We start from the raw sequence: 24,907 nt of genomic DNA on the forward strand, positions 1-24,907 counted from the left end.
GTTCCTTGCAACGACCACACAGAACTCAAAGAGAGTACTCGCAATCATGAGGGTTTGTTAGGGAAGTGAATAATTAAGTCAGGATGAGCTAACAGGATGGACACAGTCAGTGGCCCACAGCAACACTTAGATTCAGCCAGCAGCCAAATGTCCTTAGCCTTTCAGCCACGTGGTCCCTTGGCTTGTCTCTGTGAGCCAGGAAGCCTGCCCATCTGGGGATGTCTCACAGTCCCATAGTCATGGGCCAGATAGGGAGAAGGGACTCCAGAGGTTCAGTACTGCGCCTCTGCTCTTGTTCTCCACGACTTCAAAGATCCGAACGTACTCTTCCAGTAGTCCAGGAGTTCTCTCTGTTTCTGAGGTGGCCCTTATACACAGAAGGTATGGCTCTGGTGGAGGTGTGGTTTCGTTTGTTAGCAGACCACACCTCCAAGGTACAAAGGATATGGCTTAAGTCACACACTCTAGTAGTAAAGCCTAAAGATGCATCCCATCTTTATCCTATAACAGAGAACTAAATGGGATTCTAGCCACAGGCCTGGAGTCCAGAATTATAAGACATCAGGAATAATGGCCAGAAGGGCTTTTTTAATTAACTACATCTCAAGTCGTTAAGCACCCAACTGCCAGTCAAAATATGGGTGGTTCAAATCCCGAGGCACGCCGAAAAGACGTGGCAGTCTAATTCTGGGAAGATGGCAGCCTTAGAAACCCTCTGGGGCAGTCCGGCTCTGCTCTCTAGGGTCAGAGTGAGTGGGAATGCGGTCAGCAGCAACATTTTCTTCATCAGCATCCCTCCAATCCTGGTATCATAGTCTTCTGTATAGAATCCCGTTTCTTTGATTATTTGCTCAGCAGACAGATTGAATATGTATGGTGAGAGGATAGAATCATGATATCAAACCAAGTTCCCTGTTCCATTTGCACAAATGCCTTTTGATCCATGTATAGCACAATGATCTATATGAGCACAATGCAGTGTTCTGAATTCCCCTTCTTCTCAAGGCCAGTCAGAGGTCACTGTGACTGTGTTAGGCTAGGCAGACTGGAGAAACAAATCCACAGAAACTCATGTGTATAAGAGAGAGTTTTATATAAAGGATAAGTGTACATTAAGAAAGCATCCCAAACCAGTGTTTCCAAGCCCACATGTCCAACATTAGCCCATATGTCTAACACCAATCCACAAAGTCCTCCTCCATCTCACAAAACACACGCAATGATGCCGACTGCAAGAGAAATGCCGAATCAGTGAATGTGTAAGCATCTCAGCGCTGGCAGGGGTCATTTCGCTGCTTCTCCAGTATCCAGGGCTGTATCAGGGTAGGTCCATGTGACTTCTCCTTAGGGATGTCTCACAGGAAATGAGCCTTGTCAGCTAAAGCAAGGAACTGGCTAAGGCAGCTACACCCTGATCCGATCATCAGAGAGCAAAAGACCTGAGAACCACAAAGGTGAGGCTCACTGAGCCATTTTTCCTCCGCCCTTCAATTAATCCCACATGTTTTTATTGGCCAGGTTGGCACAATAAACCTTAACACTCTCAGTAACCCACACAGTTGGATACCTTTGCTGGCTAAGAAATGGCAGGTTTCATTTTGCCCCTCTTACTTGTGGGGCTTTTCAGGTTTATTTTCATTTGGACAACTGGAGCAGCAAAAAGATCCTTGAGTCCTTCTTCCTAATCCTGAAAGATTGGAAGTGTTTTAAGAATGTTTTGGGGTAAACATTTCTTTACCCCTATGTCCTTGAAGCAAGGGGGAAATACTACCACTGGTTGGATTGCAGGAGAAAGAAAAGACGGCTATAGGGAGGAAAAGAAATCAGTGTTTAGAAGAAAAAGGAAAGAACCAGGTGAGAGAAACAGGAAGAAGTGACAAAGGACGAGAGTGAAACACACATGATGGAGGATGGAACCATCGTAGAGAAAGCACACACTTTCTCCAGGCCAAGCCACTCCGTGGTGCAGTTCAGACCATGGAATGGGCGATGCCACAGATTTGTGTTCAACGCCCCGATCCCGCACCTCCTCGTCTGGGGTCCTTGAACAGTGGCTGTAACCCTTCAGGACTTCAGTTGTCCAGTGAAGAAAATAGCAGCAGTGAAATTTATGGTGTTTGCTATCTGCAGGCTGTACTGTCTTCGTTGAATATGTTCGCAATAGCAATGCAGGATATAGAGTATTACTGTACTCATTTGACAGATGAAAACACTGGTCGACATGTGCTTAACCTCATGGCTTTGGATTTGCCCAATTCGCCCTTTAGCTGCTGCCCTACATCTACATCATCGCAGTGAGCTAGGTGGCAGGAGACAGCCCTTGGGAATAGACCTGCTCAGATCACGCCAGTCTGTCAATCCACATCCCTTTCTCTTGTCACCTCTTCCCAACAGCTTGTCCAAATGGCCACTTAATTGCCTGGGAAGGTCCACTGGGGTACCAGAAAGAATCGCAGAGCAGCCTCACCTCAAATCCACATTCAGCTTTCACGGTTTAAGAAGTTCGACTGCAGCCACTGAGGTCTCTTTTCAGTGGTGGTTTCTATCGATCCTACTCCTGGCTGCAAACCAAAACAAATATGAGTCAACTATTGGAAAGCAAAAACATAAAGAACTGGTGTACACCGTTTGAAAAAGGAAAAGGAATGTTGATCTGGCAAGTCCACTAATTAACTTGTCCTCCTGAATGCCACAACATAAAATGGTGTAGTGTGAGACAAAGTCCTGAAACCATGTCATCAGCCCCTGTGGATGGTTATTTGTGATTGTTTTGCTTTTGTTTGGACTTCCTTCCTTCTTTTTCTTTTAAATCATTTTATTGGGGGCTCGTACAACTCTTATCACAATCCATATATACAACTATTGTGTCAAGCACGTTTGTACATTTGTTGCCATCATCATTCTCAAAACGTTTTCTTTCTACTTGAGCCCTTGGTATCAGCTCCTTATTTTTTCCCCTCCCTCCCTGCGCCCCACCCCCATGAATCCTTGATAATTTATAAATTATTATTATTTTGTTGTGTCTTACACTGTCCGACGTCTCCCTTCACCCACTTTTTTGTTGTCTATCCCCCCAGGGAGGGTGTTATATGTAAATCCTTGTGATTGGTTCCCGCTTTCTATCCCACCTTCCCTCCCCCCTCCCAGTATTACCATTCTCACCACTGGGTTCCCTGTGTTTCCAGTTCCTATCTGTACCAGTGTTCATCCTCTGGTCTAGCCCGACTTTTAAGGTAGAATTGGATCATAATAGTGGGGGTGGGGGTTGGGGGAAGGAAGCATTTAGGAACTAGAGGAAAATTGTATGTTTCATCGCTGTTATACTGCACACTGACTGGCTCATCTCCTCTCCATGACCCTTCTGTAAAGAGATGTCCAGTTGCCCACATATGGGCTTTGAGTCTCCACTCTGCACTCCCTCTCATTCACAATGACATGATCTTTTTGTTTTTCGATGCCTGATACTTGATCCCTTTGATACCTCGTGGTCACACAGGCTGGTGTGCTTCTTCCATGTGGGCCTTGTTGCTTCTGATATAGATGGCTGCTTGTTTACCTTCAAGCCTTTAAGACCCCAGATGCTATATCTTTTGATAGCCAGGCACCATCAGCTTTCTTCACCACGTTTGCTTATGTACCCGCTTTGTCTTCAGCGATTGTGTCGGGAAGGTGAGCATCATGGAAAGCCAGTTTAATAGAACAAAGTGTTCTTGCATTGAGGAAGTACTTGAGTGGAGGCTCAATGTCTATCTACTACCTTAATATTAAACCTATAAATATATGCACATAGATCTATTTCCCCATCATCATATATAAATATATTTACATAGATACATACCTGTACTTAGACCTTTATAAATGCCCTTTGCCTCCTAGTTCTGTCTTTTATTTCCTTTTACTTTCCTCTTGGTTTGGACCTCCTTCTCTTGATTATTTGTACATTCACATTTCTGCCATGCCCAAATTCTTGTGCCTCATCCTCCTTTCTAATATTTTGGGGAACTTTACATTTAAAGGGAGAAATACTATGCTTTTTAATCCCATAAAGAGTTACAGTCTCAGAAACCCTCAGGGGCAGTCCTACCTTGTTCTACAGGGTCTCTATATGGCTAAATCTACTCAATGGCAGTGAGTTTTGTTTACATTTAAGAGTGATATTTTTTAAAGTACAATAAAAAATTAAATATTTAGCATTTAAACCTGTATGTAAATCTGCACACACATACACAAAAGCTGTAGAACAGTGTTTCATAAGGTTTTTGATGGTTGATTTTTTAGAAGTAGTTCACCAAGGTCTTCTTTGTGAACTCAAACCACCAGCCATTTGGTTCATAGCTGTGAGTGTTAACTGCTTGCTCCACCCACAGACTTCTTAATAACTGATCACACACATACACAACAACACTGCCGTCAAGTCTAGTTCATAGTGAGCTAATGTTTGGATAATGTTCTAAAGTTACACTAGACAATGGTCTCATTGTCTTAGAACATATGTTCCCAAAGTTATTTGGCTTACTGCCCCCTTTTCAAACAAAACAATTACTCAGCGCCCCACTCCCTGGTAATGAAAAACTTTTGTATTTTACCTGGCAGGGGAGATACCATGATCATGAAGGTGGTTTTCCCGGGGCGAGGCTTATCCATTGCACTCCGGATGTGCTGACCCCTGCAATTTCCCCAAATGTGGGAAACTCAACTGCATAATTTGTGGTAGTGGGGGACTGTGTTCGCACTCTCTCCTAAATTAAAAAAATTAATAAATAAAAATGAAAACTTTTGTATTATAGCTCATAATTCAGGATAAGTATAGGTATCTGCTTTTGTAGCACCTTGAATTATTCCAGTCCCCACCAAGAGATGGTATCTCCCACTTAGGGAAACAGGACAGAGTTTCTTCTATCCATTCAGTGTGAGTGTCAGCATGAAGTAGATAATGTTGGCTGATTTGCACATTTCTTTGTCCATCATTTAAGAGTGGAGAGCTGAATGCAGTCTAAGCATTGTTCGAATGTGTAGGTGGAAGATTACTAATACAGAGGAAAGAGATCTTGAGTCATTGACTAGAGATCCACAAAACTACTTACATACAACACAGCAGGTTCAGGGATGGGGACGAACTTAAGGTTTGCAATTTGTATTTTACCATTTTTTAAAAGGATTGCTGTTTAGTAAAATAGATATAAGTAAACATATTATCTTGATTTTAAATATATATGTTACCTTTTAAATTTTTTGTTTTAAATGTAATTTTGGTTGCTTTTTTTCCTGAATTTTATGACCAAGAATTACATATCTATTCAGTTAAATTAGTCCCCCCCTTTCCTCTTCTCTTTTTGTAAAGAAAGATACTGAAGTACAGAGAGAATTATCCTATAGCCCTACTTACTCAAGACCATTGAGGGTTCTCAACCCTTACTCAAGACCATTGAAGGTTCTCAACCTTCCTCATGCCGCCACCCTTAAATACAGTTCCTCATGTTGTGATGACCTCTCAACCATAAAATTATTTTTGTTGCTACTTCATCACTGTAATTTTGCTAGTGTTATAAATTGGGTGACCCCTGTGAAAAAGTTGTTCGACCCCCAAAGGGGTCGCGACCCACAGGTTGAGAACTGCTGATTTAATAGATGATCCTTTGGCTTTTAAAGATTTTGTGTAGACATGTATAAAAATGTGTTCTTATCCTTTGAAACAGAGCCTATTGGGATGCTAGATGTGTGGTATGTGAACGAGCACATTGGACACGAGAGACAACAGATTTCTCTTTTCTGGAAGGTAAGTTTTCAGTGTCAACTTAAAATTCCATGAAATTAGATACTTGTGTTAGTCCAGGTAGACTACAGAAATAAATTCAAGGACACTGATATGTATACAGGAAAGAAGTTTATATACAGGAGCAATTGAATATTGAGAAAACATCCCAGCCAAATCCAGATCAAGTCCATAAGTCCAATATTAGCCCATAGGTCTGACACCAATCTATAAAGCTCTATTCAGACTCATGAAACACATGCAATGATGCTGAATGCAGGAAGATCACAATCTAGTGGGTGGTAAGTCTTGTGGATCCAGTGGCACTGTAAGTATCTCAGTGCTGGCAGGGGTTTCCACATGGTTCCTCCAGTTTAGGGCACTGGCTGCATCAGGGTAGGTCCATGTGGCTTCTACTCAAGGATGTCTCTCAGGGAGTGAGGAGAGAGAGAGAGAGAGAGAGAGAGAGAGAGAGAGAGAGAGAGAGAGAGAGAGAGAGAGACTCCTGCCTCCGAAGGAGGAAATACAAGAGTTCCCAGAATCCTCAGGAAAAGGCCATGCACATACAAAGGCCCTTATTGGGTATGACCCAATTGACAGACTAGACTCTACCCCTTCACTCTTAATCCTCTAAAGTCTCAAATTGACACCAGATTATGTAACTACCACTGTATTTAACTCAATGATAACTGTGTTAGGTTGGGTAGAGAAACAAATCCAGAGACACTCATATATAAGAGAGAACTGTATTTCAGCAAGTAATTATATATCGAGCAAACATCCCAACCCAGTCCAAAGTCAAGTTCATAAGCCCAATATTACTTCATAAGCCCAATAGTAGTCCGTAAGTCCCTCTTCAGACTCATACAGCACATGCAATGATGCAGAAAGTAGGGCTATCATAAGGCAGTACATGCAAAGTCTTGTGGATCCAATGGCAGTGGATGCGTCTCCAGGACTCCCACAGGTCTCCAGCAAGTTTCTGAGTGGCTCAACAGCAGGAAGGTGAAGGCAGAGAGAGAAAGAGGTTTCCAGGATCCTCCTTATGAGAAGACCATGCCCACTAGGAAGTACCATCAGACTGTGACCTTCTTAAGGGTGCCAGGGTGGCACCCAAAAAAACCCTATCACCATAATTTTCCAGTCAGACTGTTTACAGTGGTTTTGAAACAAGGCTTCCGTGACTTGGTTAGAGCTCATCTTATCAGACATGCCCTCATACGTGGCTCAGTGTTGTCTGATTTTGACAGACAAGAGTGAGAGCTCTGACAGGGTTCCCCCCTCTGAACAAGCACATTCACTCCCAGTCCATCCTCAGGAGTCCTCCATCCTCTGACCCCAACTACACTACTTCAGACTTTTCTCAGTTTTAACTCTCTGCTGGTCCTCATCGCCCCTACATACAATATGTCTGGTAGCGGCCATGTCAACTTCCTTGTTGGCAGTAAGCACCAGGGAAGTGAGGATGGGGGGATTTAGGAACATGGTTTTAGTCAGGGAAGTATTGGGTGCAGCAGATGCGGTCTCCCCTCTGGATACTAATAAAAGCCCAGCTGCTGCAGTCATGTCATCTTGGCCCAGGGTGACCCATGTATGTGTCAGAACAAAATGATGCTCCAGAGGGTTTCTGAAAGCTAGTTTATCAGATGGAGGTTTCTAGGCCTTTTGCGGACCCACTGGGTGGATCCCAACAGCCAACATTTTGGTTAACAGCTGAGCACAATAACCACTTGCACTACTCAGGTACTACAGAATACTAATAATAGTAACAGAAAATAACAGGTATAGAGAGCAAACTTTGCTCAGGAATAGTAATAAAACAGTAGCAAATTAAGCAATCTCCTAGAAAACAACGAACTCTCACACAATTGTAGAATGTGAACATTTCTTTTTTCTCTCGTCATGTTTTTGGTATTTATTTCTTTTTAAAATTATTTTATTGGCTCTTACACCTCTTATCACAATCCATCCATTCATCTATTGTGTCAAGCACATTGGTACATCTGTTGCCATCATCACTTTCAAAACATTTTCTACTTGAGCCCTTGGTATCAGCTTCTCATTTTTCCCCTCCCTCCACCAGCCTCCCTCCCTCATGAACCCTTGATAATTTATAAATTGTTATTTTTCATGTCTTACACTGACAGCTGTCTCCCTTCACCCACTTTTCTGTTGTCCATGCCCCTGGGATGGGGTTATATGTTGATCATTGTGATTGGCTCCCCCTCCCCCCCCATCTTCCCCTTACCCTCCTGGTATGGCTACTCTCATTATTGGTCCTGAGGGGTTTATCTGTCCTGGATTCCCTGTGTTTCCAGCTCTGATCTGTACCCTGTACAACACCTAGAACTCTGAGCCACAACATGACTCATCTTTGTATTAAGAAAATACCATTTGAACAGAGACACATTAGAAGAGGTTTTGGGGTGAGCTGTATTTTTTAAAAATTTTCCCAAGTTCTCATAGCTTTCATTATATCTCTTCTCAAAAAAACATCCCTCCCCCAAAAATCAAACAAGCAAACAAAAAAACCAGACTCAGTGACATCGAGACGAATCAGACTCATAGCAATCCCACAGGGCAGGGTAAAATTACCCTTGTGGGTGTCCAAGCCTGTAACTCTTTATGAGAATAGAAAACCTCATCGTATACCCTCGGAGTGACTAGTTGTTTCAAACTGCTGGCCTTCTGGTTAGCAGCCCAATGTGTACCTCATTAAACCACCAAGTTAAATAAACCCTTTTGGAATTATGAATCTGGTGATCAACCAAGCAGAAGCATCAGAGTAATGACTGTAAAATCTTCTGATAGGGTTGGCATGAGGGGTTTGATCCCAGCAGTCATTGGGTTTTAAGAAATGACCCCTTGCTTCCTCTATCTCTTCTCTCTTATGCACGCGCATGCACACACACGGTCTAGTATAAGAGATGTCTACTTTAAATGGAAAACCTGTGGAAGTGAAGCCTTCAGAACCTTCATTTGCGGATGGGGCAGGACTCAAAATGATAAGAAATGGCTGCAAACATCAATTAGTGATCGGAAGCTGGAAGACACGAAGTAGAAATCCAGAGATGCAGGCTAGACTCAGAAGAGGACACAGAGCAAATTATACCATTGATAATTTCAAATGGATCTTGGTTGAAAGCAGAAAATACCAGAAAGATGTTTACTTGTGTTTCATTGACTATGCATAGTCATTCAACTGTATGTATAACAAACCATTCATATCCTTAAGAGGAATAGGAATTCCAAGATACTTTATTGTGCCCATGTGGGACCTGTGCACAGATCAGGAAGCAATTGTGAACAGAACATGGGAATGCTGCAAGGTTTAAATTTTTTTAAAGTGTGTGTCAGGGTTGTATCCTCTCACTATACTTAGTCAATCTGTACGTTAATCAAATAATCAGAGAAGCTGACTCTGTGAAGAAGAGCTTGGTGTCAGGATTGGAGGAAGGCTTATTAACAACCTACAATGTGCAGATGATATGACCTTACCTTGGAAAGTGAGGAGGACTTGAAGCACTTGCTGACGCAGATCAAGGATTGTAGCCTTCAGGATGGATTACAACTCAATGTACATTAAGAAAACCAAAATCCTCACAACTGGACCAGCGGGTAACACCACGATACGTGGAGAAAAGATTGATGTTGTCAAGGAGTTCATGTTGTTTGCATCCACAACCAATGCTCACGGAAGCAGCAGTCAAGAGATCAAAGGATACATTGCGTTGGGTAAACATGCTACACAAGACCTCTTTAAAGTATTGGAAAGCAAGGATGTTACTTTGAGGACTTAATTATACCTGACCTAAGCCACGGTGTTTTCCTCATATGCATGTGAACGTTGGATATTGTACAAGGAAGACCGAAGAAGAATCGATGCATTTTTAACTGTGGTGCTGGCAAAGAATATTGAAAGTACCATGCACTGCCAAAAGTACAAACAAATCTGTCTTGGCAGAAGTACAATCAGAATGCTCCTGAGAGGCAAGGATGGCAGGACCTCGTCTCAAGGACTTTGGCCATGCTATCAGGAGAGACCAGTCCCTGGAGAATGACATCGTGCTTCGTAAAAGTGGAGGGAGCAGTAAAAAGGGGAATGTCCTGGGCAGGATGGATTGACACCGTGGCTGCAACCGTGGGCTCAAACATCAGAAACATTGAGTGTGGTGCAGAACCCGGCAGGGTTCCCTTCTGTCGGACATAGAGTGCCTCTGGGTCAGAACTCACTGCGGGCAGCGAACACCAACAAAAACAACTCTATTCTCTGCTGTGCCGCCAGACGGAGTGTGGTGGTTTTCCATCTTCACAACATCGTCTCATAAGACTTTCAGGATCAACAGTCCTGAAAAGAAACAAAAGCAGAATCCCCCAATGGATTCAAATAAAAACTTGTAATAAGATCAGGTACAACCCCAAGAGAAGATGTTGGAGAAGAACCAGGCTGGGTCTGGAAGGAGTATTCCCCCTCCACCCCCACCCCTCACCACCGCCCCAAGGGATGGCATTTCCCAAGGCTCACTAGCGGCTGTCATGCTCAGTTTAAGGCTTTGCTACCATCTGATTAATTGAACACTCAATGGGCAAATATCTTTTTCATTGGTTTATATGCTTCCGCATTGAAAGTTTAATAATAGGGGGGAGGTGGGGGGGAATAAAAGAAAAAAAGTTTAATAATAAATAGTGTAAGACTATTGGTTTGGAAAACATAAGACAATGATACATGTCTACCATAATTAGGTTGGTGAGTCTTTTTGAAACTAAAAGGACAGCTTTAATTTTATTTTAAAATTAAGCCCCTTTAATGAGAGGACCATTCTCCCAGCTATAATCTGTGAATATTACATAGTAGCCCAGCTCAGTTCTTGGCTCTCGGTTGTTCTTTTCATAAGTTAGTGACTGGTTAAAACCAAAAATCCTCTCCCCAAAAGATTCCTTCCCCTGGAAATGTCCTCCACAGGGATCTGAAAGATAGGCTGGTTTAGTCGTCTTCCACTCGTCTCTGCTCAAGGGTTTCTCTGAGTTGAGTGAAGGTGATGGGACCAGGCTCTGCCCAGTGGACTAGACCACCTGGGGCCAGTAACTCAGAGGACACCCATATAGAAAATCACCAGGGCCACCAACATAAAATTCGATGTCTAATATATCTCGAAGTGTTCTCCGAGTTTTGGAAACCGAACTCCACACCTGGTGAAGCTTCTCACTGTAACAGAGTTTATAAAAGGCACGATCACTCTGAGACAGTATGATATCAAAGTATGTATTTGCTAAAACCAAGCCCACTGCTATCAGTCCATTCCAACTCACGGGGAGCCCATAGCAAAGAGTAGAACTTTGAGTATTATAGAGTCCACTCCAGTTCTTAGCTCTTCTATAATTCCTGAGGATTTTTCCCTAGGATGTCCTTTACAGGAGTAGACAGTCTTGTCTTTCCCCCCCTAAAGGACATAGTGGGTTCAAACTCCTGACGTTATGGTTAGCAGCCCAATGTACAATCCATCACACCACCAAAACGCAAAAAATAAACAAGTGAATAAATAAATAAAGCACCACCATCAAGCCAATTCCAACTGATCCCAACAGGACAGCGTAGAAGTGGTCCTGCAGGGTTTTGAGACTATCTCTCCATGGAAGTAGAAAACTTGTCTCTTTCCCCCTGAACTACCAGGGGTCCCTTATTATGTGCGAGCCACTGCTAACACTGAGCAAACACACACATGCAAACCCTGCTCTCTGGCTCAGTCTGGCTCCCCTGGGTGGCTTTAAGTACTCGACTACTAACTGGAAGGTTGGTGCGCTAACCCCATCCAGATACACCTCAGATGATGGGCTTGATGCGATGCTTCTGGAAGGTCACATCCGTGGAGGCCCTTTGGGGCTTAGCTGTACTCTGTAACACACGAGGCCACCCTCAGGGGCCGTCTACTCAATGGCGGCTGCGTTGGCTTCAGCTCACTGCTCTCCAGGATTACCCTTGTCTCAGTCTACAGCGATCATAGGCATGGCACAGGGAAAGGCAACATTTTCGTCATTGGAATGCCATGTCAACATGACAACATGAGACTAACTATAGCCCACCTTGCTTCCTTATGCTCCTAGGACAGACAGATGTCTCTGACGGAACTTTCCACAACAGTAAGATCCTATTTTGTACATGACCCCGGCTGGGGTTGCACATTTCTTCTTATTTAAAAAGCATTTGTGTTGTTGTTTTGGGCAGCCAAAATGATGATAGGCCCAAGAAAGATGTTTTGGAGTAGAACTGGGGCCATATAAGAAACCAAACTCATAAATGCTAACAGCGTCTACAACCTGGCTCCAGGTAGTCATCATAATAGGACAACTTTAAAACCTTTGATGCAAAAACAAAACAACGTGCCGTGGTTCACCAGCCGATCTCTTTAAGAAACACTGGCCAGTCCTAAGTTCTGCAGGGCCATTATGAAACGGAGTCCTGCGCTGCCAAATGTGGGACTTTTCAGTGATCCCAAACAGGCCACTCACCAGGGGTAGGAGCAAGAACACTGCCCTGACTTACCGAGGTAAGCAGGCCTGCTTGGGAGCCCAGAATAAGAAAAGGCTAGTGTGAAAGTTCTGCCTTCTCGCCACAGATACGAAACTAGGGTCTAGACACATGAAGTGATTTCACGTGAGGGGATTTCAGGTACGATGGTGGTTGCTGGTGGGAGTTTCCTGGGCTGCAGCCCCCCTTCCCACTCCCACCTGCCACTCTCCACAGGCTTGTGGGGTATGGGTGGGGTGCAGCTACATAGGGGCTCATTGAAATGTCAGGCTTCAGGTTAGAACGGGTGTTTTGTGGCGGAGCCCGTCACACCTCATGGAGGAAAGGCAGAAAAGATGTGTGTGCGATGGCTTTTGTCCCGTTGTTGACTTTATCTTTCTTTGAGCAATAGGGGGAAAGGAACGAGTGAGGGGACACCAGCCACTGCAGGGAGGGAAGGTGTTGGCCCCAAGGGAAGCCCTATGGTCAGCTCAGGGAGCCTGTGAACAAAGCCAGAGGACCCTTCTCCTGGGCCTGGGGAAACGTGAGGAGCCCTCTCACTTTTACAGGGTGTTTACATTGCAGGAGAGCTCGATGGGCATGGTGGGTGCAGCTTCTGTGTGTGAGCTGAGTATGCATGTATGTAGTGTGTGAGGGGTGTGTGTCTGTGTGTGTGAATTGTGTGAGTGCATATAAGTGACAGTGAGTATGCAAGTGTGTGTGAGCATGAGTACGCTCCTGTAAACTTGTGGAAGGGGTATATGTCTGTATGTACTTGCGCACACGGGTGTGAGTGAATCCGTCAGTGTGAAGGTGTGGGGGTTGATATGTGTATGAAGGTATGTTTGAGTGTGTGCAGGTTTATGTGATGTGTGTGTGTGTCACAAATGATCGACTCCTCTGCTTTGATGATGCTGCCCATGTAGTGACTCAATTTCCCAACACCTGATTGCCTCCTCTAAAAGCTGTTTCCTCAAACACATCCTGTTATTTTGGTGCATGGCTATTTTTAAAAGGAAAACAGCAGCAACAACAAAAATGTTCTGTGTTGAGCCAAAACAGGCAACCAAACGTACGAAATAAAACAAAAACACCCATGCTCGGTGGAAAACAACAAATGCAGTAACAGAGTAACCCTTCTCCTGCAGAACATGCTGTGGTCTGGCCAACAGCCCTGCATTGTGACCCTTTTGTGGTTGGGGGCCCCTCCTCCAACGCCTGCTACCGCCCCCTTCCGTGCTGCTTCCCTGGCCTCTAAGCAATTCAATACGTGCTTCCCCTTTTCCTCTAGTGGAAACAGCGTGCAGCCTTTAAAAAGAAAATCACCCTGAAGATGTAAGTATGGCCTGGAAAAGCTAAGCTGAGCTGGTCAATGTCCCACTAAAAGCAAGCCAACAAACAACTCATTGCCACCGCATTGATTGCACTCAGCGTGAGCTAACAGGAAACGGCCGAACTGCCCTGGGTTTCCACGGCCAGCACTATTCGAACAAGCAGAGACCGTATCTCTTCTCGCACGGGCTTGAAGCATGGCCTTTCGCTTAGCAGCTCAACACAGAACCGCCTCACCATGAGGTCTCCTTAACGGCACATGAACCGTTCCAATCTTTTTTCTGCTGGCTACTTTGGAGTCCTCTTACTGGTTCGATCATGGCAAATCCCAAACTTCCTGCAATGATGGTTGAGGCTACAGGTCCGGATGAGAAATGCCCGATGCACAAATCAAGCTGCAGTCGCTCGTCTGTTCATTCCTTCTTTTCTGCCGGGGCTCTCGGGTCAGTGTTAGCCTCAAACCCACGAGCTGTTTGTAGGCGGAAGAGGAGGCTCTCTGCTCATGAAACAATCGACAGCCTTGGGAACACTGCGGGGTCCCTAGGCGTCCTAATTGATTTGATGGCAATACGAGTGCATGAAATATATATGTAATGTATATATAATGTGTGTATATATATGTGTATATACATACTAGTGTATGACATCGAGGGTGTAAAGAGAAACCTGCAAGTTAGTGGAAAGATCAATCCATATTCAACGCAGTGATTTTTTTAAAAAACCATTTCCGGGTGAGTCGTTCCTTCACTTTAGACTGGAGCTGCCGAAGGTAGTCACGGTTCTGAAATGGTCTTGGGCCGCGGCCATGTCCCGTGCTCAGCAGAACAAACGCTGTCCTGGTCCTTCACCTCTCCGGACTCCGTGGGGCCGATAGGCGCGTTGAGATCCCCAGGGTTTTCATTGGCGGATTCTCCGAAGTGGATTACCAGCCTTTTCTTCCGGGGTTCGTCTGGCAACTCCGCCGAGAGCTGTCCATCAGCCACGCTCCAATCCGCAAAGGAGCCAACACAAGACGTCCTCACAGGCAAAACCGTGCCTAATAAAAAAAGCTCAAACGCCCCCAGCTTTCGTGAACCGTCTCATTATTGGCATCCGCGGAAATTTAGAAGGAAAAACAACAAGATAATGGAAATGCAGCGGTTGTGTTGGTTGTTGCCGTGTTGCTACGTTTATTTGTCGGGTTGCCAAGCCCACCCACGGCAGGATTCACCGCGGCACAGAAACACTTGCCCTCCGTTACGGTGTTCTTCATTTCGGGAGAAAGCAGATGGCGGGCATTCTTAAACGTGGGTGCCAGGGGCCTCTGCGGGCGGCAGGACGCCCACACTGGGCCTACTGAGGGAGCTGTTTGCGTCCTGCACAAGCCAGTCAGAAAGGTCATTTCCCACGAGGAGAAGCAGGAGTAAGGCGGAAGGCTGGAGGCCCGAGCACCGCGTTTCCTGTTGAGCGCACTGAGCAACCCGCGGCCCGAACGCGGCCCAGACCCGCCGGAAGCACGACGGAGAAATGCACGGGCAGCGCGGCACGTGGTGGCTCTGCGCACGCGCGCGCTCGGGGCGCCACCAGGGGGCGCGCCAGGCCCCTCACGCCACTTCCTTCCGGTCCGAGCGAAGGGCTTCTTAATGTCTGGCTCATCAGACGAGGCGCTGTGCGGGCTGGCTCGGACACTCAGCTCCTGGTACGCGTGGCGTGCAGCAAACGTTAGCTTCCCGCCCACATACCGGATGAACGCCTATCTGGGGAGAATCAGCTCGCGCGTGGCGTCTGGTGCGGGGCTCCCCGTGTGTCTCCCTGTGACTCAGGGCCTGCTGCCTCTGGAAGAAAAGAAGCCTGCGTCCCGTCCCCACCCTCCTCAAATTGCTCCACTCCTGCCAGGTGCTGATGCGCCGCATCAGACGCGTCACCACCTCACAATTAGAGAAGCTGCTTTGCAGCTTTCGGCGAGCCGGGTGGCTGGGATTCCTGCTGTGAGCCGGGGAGGCCATATTGGGTTGTCTCGGGCTTGTAGTTCAGAGGAGCAATACTGCGGTGCTGCACAGGCCGGCTGAAGCTTGCAGACTAACCCAGAAGAGGGAGAAACGCTTCGCAATTCACACGCAGCCAGTGAGAAAGCTGTAGACGCCCGGAGCGATCCGTGAGGGATGGCGGAGAAGGCTGGACTGGGCCGCCCTTGGCCCCACTGTGTGAGGTCAACTTGACAGCAGCTGACAACAACAGACACCTTGGCAGAGACCTGCCAGTCAGAAGCCCTCTGCTCGACTCTTAGCTCCTCTATGAGCACATAACCTCACCTCGCGGGGCCTTTGTTTCCCGTGTATAAGATGCCGCGTTGAATTAATTTGTTAATCCTTACACTCAATTCCTGTTCGGTTGGTTCTGTGACGCTATTTCATTCCATCAGGGCCAAACTCATTATGCTGATTATAGTATTGCTCAGCTGACTAAATACCTGTTTTTCTCTAAGTGGACCCTGTTAGACTGGTCAGGCTTGTTTCCAAATACCTGACACTTGAGCGTAGCACCTTACACAGCATATTGCAGTCTACTCTATTTACTTAGCACCCTCCCCACACACGCGCACACACATCACCCTGATATCTCTGCTCTAAAACATGGGCTTTGCGGGGACATGCAGTTGTGAGGCTCTTGGTCTGAGGCTTCACCGCTCTGGGAGCCTCCCCTCATCTTTCAGCTCCATCCCTCGGTGCACTACCTTAGTGCCACTGGGCCACTTTGCCCCAGCAGCCACTGTTCCAATGCATTGAACCCAAGACAACTTGATATTTCCCCCTTCTTTCAACAGTTTAGCAACAATTTGAATGAGATCATGTGGGAGGAGTTGTGTTGGGGTTATCTACAAAAGACAGCAAGAGGGAAGTGATAAAAGATGATTTGCAAAGCATTTTGTTTTACTTTTTAATTAGTCGTCTCCTTAACTGTTTGAGTGCAATTGAACTCAATTGCATGTGTGAGCTCAGCGATCTATTGGAGACCATCACGTGGGATCCTGTAAAGATACAGTCTTGGAAACCCACAGGGGCAGTCTTACTCTGTCTCTATGAATCTGAATGGACTCCTTGGCAGTGAGTGAATGAGCGAGCAAGCTAGCAAGCAAGCAAGCAGTGCTAACTCTGGGCCTCCAGAGAAGACAGGTACAAGGGATGAGGTGAGAGATAACGGATGGGATAACATTCCAAGTCAACTGTTGACTAAATGTCACCTTGTTGTTTTCTAATAACAGTTTAGAACATCACAGTTTAAAAATCACTTGCTTATTTTAATCCACACGATGATGTAAGAGATCAACTGCGACATAGGTTTGAAATGCTCCCGCTGTTGGTTCTCTGGCGGAACACAGGATAACTTCCAGTGAGGGAAACCCTCCACCTGTAATGTGGGATTCCCCTCAGTGCAGTGCCGGTGGCTGAAGATCCAGTCTTGGGCCTGGTGGTCCTACACAAGGACACTTGAGATAGAACCCACCTTAATTAAGATACCAGCAGCTGAAATGTAAGAAGCTGGATGTGGTATAATTTACAGTGAGAAATGCAGCTGTTGGGCCAACCAGAAAGCTTGAGTCAGCAGACCGGAACATTCTCTCCCGGGATACTAATTGTTTCTGCGGCCAAACTGTAATCAGAAGGCTACTACACACACTTTAAGTAAAAAAACAAAAAAACAATCTTAAGTGGACCAGATGTGCATATGAGCCCAGCCTCTTCTGACAGATACATTGCTTAGAAAGCCAAATCATTAGAAGGGTGTTTGATAAGCAGGGAACCAGGAAAGGGGGCATGTGCTGATGATAAGGTGCGCTTCTTAACAGCGACAGCTGCGGACCCTTTCCCGTGGAAGAGAGAAGCTTGCCAAGAGGCATGCATGGAAATTGTCAACGCCTTGTCTCCACGATGCTGAGAATTCTCCATTTGCCATGCTTGGGTTTCCCATGGTCCTTGCCCAAACTGGGTGACAATACCAATAATTAATTTTCAGCTTACTTCCTGGGATGGCTCCCAGACAATCCCCACTGAAGTTTTTGTAGTTATAAAACTTGTTAGTCATACATTTATAAACAGTATCTGAGTTTCCTAGTGCAGATGGCTAATCCAAGTCACTGCATGTGGATCTTACCAATTTAGCTCTTGAAGATGTTGGTTTTGATTTCTTAAGCAGTCTGGTGTTATCTGTATTAAAAAGTTCTAGTGTGTGTGCATATGTGCACACATGTTCCTCTGCTTTAGAAATGGAGACTTGGAAGGGATGAGCACCTTTCCTTGGGCCACTCAGCGGGTGACTGGTACAGCAGGAACTCCAACTCAGACCTGGTGAGTTCAGATGTCACAGGTGCTCCATTGGATGTGATCCGATTGGCTCCTCTCCAGTTCATTTTGAGGCAAGAGAGGAAAACCTCTTTGAAGAATTGTATTGAGAGAATGTGAACTGCTTTCATTTCTAAAGGACAACATGCCTCAAAGAAAGTATGTGGTAGAGGATAAAGGAAAAGGTGACTCAGGTGTGTGTGTGGCGGGTGTGAGTTGGGGGGGTGGGGTGGGTCTGGACGCTGAATATCTGGAGAGCAAATAGTAAGTGATGTCTTCTGTTACAGAATCTAAGTGTATCAGAGGCAAGAGGAAAAATCCTCCACTATCAGGTGACCTTACAGGAAGTGGCAGGTGGGAAGGCCACACTACAGAACACCACAAAACAGAACTCCTGGACCTGGGTCATTCCTAGAACTGAGAGATGGGCTATGACTGTGTCTGCTGTCAACTCAAAAGGCAGTTCCCTGCCTACTCGGATTAACATAACGAACCTGTGCGGGCCAGGTAAGTGCCAACTTCTCTTCAGTAGTGCCTTGGGGATACACCATCTCTTATCTCCTGCAGGACCAGCCCAGGGCCTGGCACCAGAGTTGAGCCTTGGGAGTCAATAGCTTTCAGAGGCTGTCTTTTCCACACACTCTTTGTGTCTTGGGCAAATGAATTCACACTTTTGAGTTTAGGTTTTCGCCTTTCTAAAAGAAGGATGATAGTTCTTGTCTTGCTGTGAGATTAAATACAAAAACTAGTACATAGTAGGTGCTTAATAAATGCTAATTAAGTAAATAGCAGCTACAGTAAATTAAACATTTAAATCTGACTAATGTTGATAGAAGACACTCTAGTGGTGCAACAGATGAAGCATTGGCCTGATAATTATGAGTCAGCCAACTTGACAACGGGGTTAATGCTGATAAAAGCAGGAATAATATGAAGGGGCTTCCAAATGTTCATGAAAAAATGAAATGAGAAGATAATGGGATTTTTCCATGAGCTATTTGAAGCCCCCTCACATGTATCATCCAGTTCTAGGAAAAACAAAACAAAACATTTTACACTTGTAGTTAAGATAAATGTTAAAGCCAATAATGATGAAGTTGTAGTAGAATTCCACTGTACTGTCTCCCTTAATTACATAGACATGGGCATGTATTCAATTACCTATATTTTTAAATTCCCAACTAAACATAGAATCACACATTATGTTTAGGCAAACTCACGCCCTCTGATAATTTACTTCTCAGGGTAAAAATCCACGATTAGCCCAGAAAGTGGATAGGAGGGCTGTTTCTTAAGATCTGTATGACAAGCAATTGTATGTCAAGATTCATAACCTAACTCTTAAAAACATTCCACCATGGAATGAAACTAATTAGAGTCTTCTTTCAAATTCAGTCTAATTTTATTGACATGTAGACCCAGTATCATCAGTTTGAAGAAATTTCTATCAAATTATTAGTGTTGTTCATGAATGGTTGAATCTTGATTCTATGTTTTTTCATGCCTATATATGTAATACTGTGTCAAAGCCAAACAAAATCCACTGCCATTGAGTCCATTCCAACTTATAATGACCCAATAGGACAGGGTAGAACTGCCCCTGTGAGTGTCTGAGAGTCCTTATAGGAGTAGATAGAAAGTCCTGTCTTTCTCTCTTAGAGCTACTGGTGGTTTTGAACTGTTGACCTTGCAGTTAGCAGCCCAATGCATAGCTACTGCACCACCAGGCTTCCCTTATAAATAATGTAGGAGATGAAAATTACTAGGAGAAAATACAGGTGAGATTGCTATAAGGTTGTAAGTAATGGTATAAGGTTTCTCTTAGCGCCCTGGTGGTGCAGTAGTTACGTGTTGCACATGGTTGGTAGTTCTAAACAACCACCAGCAGCTCCATGGGAGAAAGATGGGGCTTTCTACTCCTGTCAACAGTTACAGTCTCAGAAACCGATAGGGGGTTGCTATGAGTCAGCATCGACTCATCGGCAGAGATTTTGGTTGGGTTTTATTGGTATGACCTTGGCTGGTGTATGAATTAATGCTCTTATTTATTTATGGGTCCTTTATTCTTCTATGTTGAAGAAGTCCAGCTATAGGCAGCCTGGGGCTGGTGTGGCAGCTTCATGACAGCATTGGGAGCCTCAGTTCCAGTCTCTCTATTTCCTCTCCCAAACTGCTCTTTCCGCCTCTAAGTAGAGTCTAGGCAGCCAGGAAGAAGAAGGGAGAAAGAAGAGTCTTCCCCCCATACACAGCCCTCACCTCCTTACTGAGGAGGCCCAGGAGGCTACTTCCAGCAGAGGTGTCGCTAAAGCCAGTTGCTGTAGAGTGGAGTCTGACCCACCGCAGCCCTGAGAGGGTCAAGCTCGAGCTGTGCTCCAGAGGCTCTGCAGTGGCTGAATTTTTTACAAGTGGATTGCCAGGCCTTTCTTCCTCTGAGTATATTTGAACTTCTAGCAGCTAAGCTCACTACATTCAGCATTTGCATCATCCAGGGGCTCCTTCTTGAAGGGCTAGTCCCTGTCCAAGAAGGCAAGAGGATATTTGCAAGGCAGCTGCCAATCTCTGCCTCAGATAGGGAAGGCACCCAAGACAGAAACCTTGAAGGAGACAATGGACTATTAAAAGTGTTTCTAGGAAACACATACAGTTATCCATAATGGTTAAAAAATAATAAAACTTTAAGACACAGACAGCAATTTAAGAAAAATGCAGAAAGAAGTTTGATATCTTCATATAGATGTATGTATATATATAAACAGATATAAATATATAAACAATTTTTCTCAAAAAGATAGCATCTCAATAGAAAAGTAAACTGAAGGTATGAACAGGGAACTCAAAAAAGAGATACAAAAGGAACGGAAACAGATGAAGCCTAAGGAGTAATTATCAGGGTTCATTTTTAAGCCTCCTTCTCCTTATAAACCTTATTTTAACTGGCCTGCTTCAAGTCATGTTCTTGGTTTTTTTTCCCCTTTGTTTTGCAAGATCCGTAGTTCAAATCTCACCATCAATCCGTTCCTATAAAGATTTACAGCCTCAGAAACCCCATATGGTCACTGATGAGTTGGCATCAACTCAGTGGCATCAGGTTTGGTTTTTAGGGTTCATTGCAAGTAGGGGGTGCAAATTGGTCAACTATGTGAAAGGGATTTGGCAATGGGTAACACACTAAATATAAGTGTCCTTTTGACCAAGAAATTATACCACTAGGAGTGGGTATTCAACAGATATGAAGATGAGTGCTGAAAACAAAATGTAAGCACCAAGATATTTGTGAAACATTTTTGAAAAAGTGAAACACTGGGAGATATGCAAATGTAATATGACAGGTTAAACTCCTCACTCACCGCCCTCACCCTGCCTTAATCCCACAGCATAATTTATGCTAAAGAGATGTTAGCGACACCTATGTTTTGATTGATATGGTAAAATGCATACATTACCCTATGTATAGAAGGAGGCTATGGAATGGTGCCACTGGATTATACATTTAAAGTGGCACACAGTTTGCACAGTAGCAAATATCTAACAGAATACGGAGGTTAGCTTTGCATCAAGGGATTAGGTGTGACTTTTTCTCCTGTTTGCTATGACATATTTAGTTTTTGTCCCTAAAGTGAATGAGTACAGTATATCTAACTTTTCAAAGAGCAGTCCGGAGAAAATTTAAATCATACTAATGTTAGCATCTCGATGCTTTAAAAATGATCGGGATGCATTGCTTCTTTTGTTATCAGAACATATTGCTTCGTAAAATCCCATTATAGAAAATATAAACTTCATGAATTTGATGGGCCCATTCCTGATACCTTGCTTAGTAACAACTTCTCAAATGCCACATTCATTATTACCCAGTTCACTACTACATTATTCCTTCAGTAATAATTTGTTCAGCATGTACTACATAAGGAAATTAGAATATATGTGTAAATATATACAATATGTATATATGATGTATGTGTGTGTGTGTATTCAAGATCTTGAAGTTCCTTATATAGTCAAGTTCAAGAATACACATAAACAAGCAACCGGTCATACTGTGGGTTAGGCACTGGCTGTTAACCATGGAGTCAGTGGTTCAAACCCACCAGCTGCTCCATGGGAGAAATACAATTACAATCTGGGAAATCATAAGGGACAGTTCTTCCCTAGCCTATAGAGTCACTGTGAGCATCAGAACCCACTCCAGGGCAGTGGATTGTTTTGGATTTATGGTAAGAGTTGGATGTCAGAGAGGCTCTGAAACTTGCTCTTAGATGTAGAGTACTTCATACAAAAGATTGAAGCTGTCAAAAATTTCATCTTGCTTAGATCTACAATCAACGCTTCTGGAAGCAGCAGTCAGGAGATCAAATGGCATATGCTACATGAGACTCTTTAGGGTGTTGAAAAGCAAGGAAGTTACTTTGAGGGCTAGTGTGTGCCTGCCTCAAGTCATGGTATTGTAAATCAACTCATATGTGTGTGAAAGTTGGCCCTTGAGTAAAGAAGGCTCAAAAAGTGAGGCATTTGCATTATGGTGCTGGCAAAGGATAGTGGAAGTATGCTGGACTGCCAAAGGGACCAACGGAGCTGTCTTGGAAGAAGTACAATCAGAGTGTTCCTTAGAGGCAAGGATATAGTAAGACATTGTCTTGCATACTTTGGAAATGTCAGGAGAGACCTGTCTCCATAGATGGACATGATGTTTGATCAAATAGAGGGACAGAGAAAAAGAGGAAGGCCCTCCAGGAGATGGAGTGATACCGTGGCTGCATCAATGGGCTCAAGCACAGGGACAATTTGAGGATGGCGCAGGATCAGGCAGTGTTGCATTCTGTTGTGCAAGGGCCATTGTGGGTGGGGACCAACTGGAGGCCACCTAACAACAGCAGTTAAAGCAAATGAAAAATTGATGAAGCAGAAGAGCCAAAAAGAAAACGTCATCAAAAGACAACTCAAGAAAACTAATCCAAAGTGACCCTATTTCCAGGGAGTTGATCTGGGTTCATCATGACCCTCTGGGGCACAGTGGAACTGCTCCTTTGAGGTTCTGAGACTGTAGATCTGCTGGGAGTAGAGTGCCTCATCTCGCTCCTGTGGGGCAGCCAGCAGGGTTGAACGGCAGCCTCTGCGGTAAACAGCCCAACAAGTGATCCACGGTGCCACCAAGGTTCCTTCAAGGAGACCGAGTATTATAATGAAACATTCAAATGTCTGAAGCAAAAAAACCAAACTCAAGAGTAGAGTTGTAATATTGAAGGGTTCAAATTGGCCCCTTGTACAACAGCACAAAGCCTAGCCTGCTTCTGCTCCGTCCTCACAATGCATCATCCTCCCAACCTGGCCCTGTGCCTCCTTGTTAGGTTTGATCCTATTGTGGCAGCCACTGTATGGATCCATCTAATTGAGGGCCTTCCTCACATGGAAGACATGCATATGAGCAAAATAGCACCATCAAAAAAGGATGGGAGGAATACACTGTGTCAAAAGGAAGTGGTCGATATTCAGAAGGGGGCAGATCATGAAGAATTAGTGGTATTCTTACAAATCTGGCTAGTCCAGAGCACATAGACTGGTACAGATAAGAGCTCCCGACACACAGGATTCAGGACAGATAACCCCCTCAGGAACAATAATGGGAGTAGCGACACCATGAGGGTAGGAGGAAGGTAAGGGGAGGAAGGGGGAACTGATCACAATGATCGATGTATAAACCACCAACCCCTTCCTTGAGAAGAGGAACAAACAACAGAAACATGGGTGAAGGGAGACAGCGGTTGGTGTAAAATATGAAAATAATAATAATTTGTAAATTATCAAGGGTTCATGAGGGAGGGAGGGTTGAGGAGGAAAATGAGCTGATACAATGTGCTTGCCATACAATTGTGCTTGACACAATGGATGTATGGATTGTGGTAAGAGCTGAAGAACCCCCAATAAAATGATTTAAAAGAATCTGTGGTATTGAAAGAAGAGGTCCAAGCTGGAAAAACAGTGCTCCAGGAATTTGAACATCAATTGAAATGTTTCAACAGATTGGTGCAATGCTGGAAGCACCTACTCATCTGTGCCAAGAAAATTACAGCACAGTCACATGGTCAACCCACTGGAAGAAATCCATATTTGTCTCCCTCTCTTTTCATATATGCTCCCATTATCCTCATCTATGCCTTTCCTTCTAGAAAGAGAAAAATAATGCCCCACAGACCGATGGGTGCTGATTTTTAGTAACCAGGGATACACTTATCCTGAAAGGCAGCTGCCAGGGCATTGTGTATCAAGAGACACAAGCATGCTTTTGTTGGATTATGATGGAAGTTGGGTCAGTATAAAACTCACTAGTCAGAGAATAGAGCTTTTAACATCTCAAAAACCTTGTGCCTATGATTAAGAACTTTTGCAGTATAAGAAGAGCTAGAAGCCAGCACAATCATAAACAGGGGCCTGACCAAATGTCCATCTGGGGCTCTTGAGGTGAAACAACTGAGCCAAGATCGAACATCCAGTTAGTGGCAGGACTGGGCTGGACTAACAGCCTATCTCTTTCATAGGTAGACACATTTTTTCACATATCCTACAAACTGCTTCACTTACTCAGAGCTCTCAGTGAAAATCGAAATGGCAAGCTGAGCGATAAAAGCAAAAGAAATCATTTGGCAAAGTGAAAAGAAGAAGGTGATTTGTTAGCGAAGCTGTGAAGGAAAAAAACATGTCCTGACAAACATCACGGAGGAGGAAATTCCAACCAGTTCTTGGCAAACGTGGTGACTCAGAGGCTGAGGCTGTGAGCAAGGCCAAGTTGACTTGCTTAGAGCAGTGGTTAGAAAACCTCTTTGGCAATGTTATCCCATCGTCTGGCTTAAAATGGGTCAATCCCAACTCATAGGACAGAGGAGAATTCTCCTTTTGGGTTTCTAGGGCTATACATTTTTAAATTTTTATTTTAATAAATCATTTTATTGGGGCTCTTACACCTCTTATAACAATCCATACATCAATTGCATCAAACACATTTGT

The 24,907-nt window shown here is 44.5% G+C and overlaps 1 protein-coding gene and 1 non-coding gene across 4 annotated transcripts in view; both read left to right on the forward strand.

Annotated features, from left to right (window-relative positions):
- IL12RB2 (interleukin 12 receptor subunit beta 2) overlaps positions 1 to 24,907 on the forward strand; it is a 90,406-nt gene that overhangs the window by 33,562 nt on the left and 31,937 nt on the right. For all 3 annotated transcript variants that reach the window (XM_075540012.1, XM_075540022.1, XM_075540024.1), the window contains exons 7-8: positions 5,697 to 5,776; positions 18,196 to 18,415. In XM_075540012.1, the coding sequence (XP_075396127.1) occupies positions 5,697 to 5,776; positions 18,196 to 18,415 (300 nt within the window). The remainder of the gene's footprint in view (positions 1 to 5,696; positions 5,777 to 18,195; positions 18,416 to 24,907) is intronic.
- On the forward strand, positions 4,579 to 4,742 carry LOC142437944 (U1 spliceosomal RNA). Its single transcript, XR_012782442.1, has one exon. It is a non-coding gene; the product is annotated as a U1 spliceosomal RNA (small nuclear RNA).

The sequence above is a fragment of the Tenrec ecaudatus genome, chromosome 1, assembly GCF_050624435.1.
Source record: "Tenrec ecaudatus isolate mTenEca1 chromosome 1, mTenEca1.hap1, whole genome shotgun sequence".
Taxonomy (NCBI): Eukaryota; Metazoa; Chordata; class Mammalia; order Afrosoricida; family Tenrecidae; genus Tenrec; species Tenrec ecaudatus.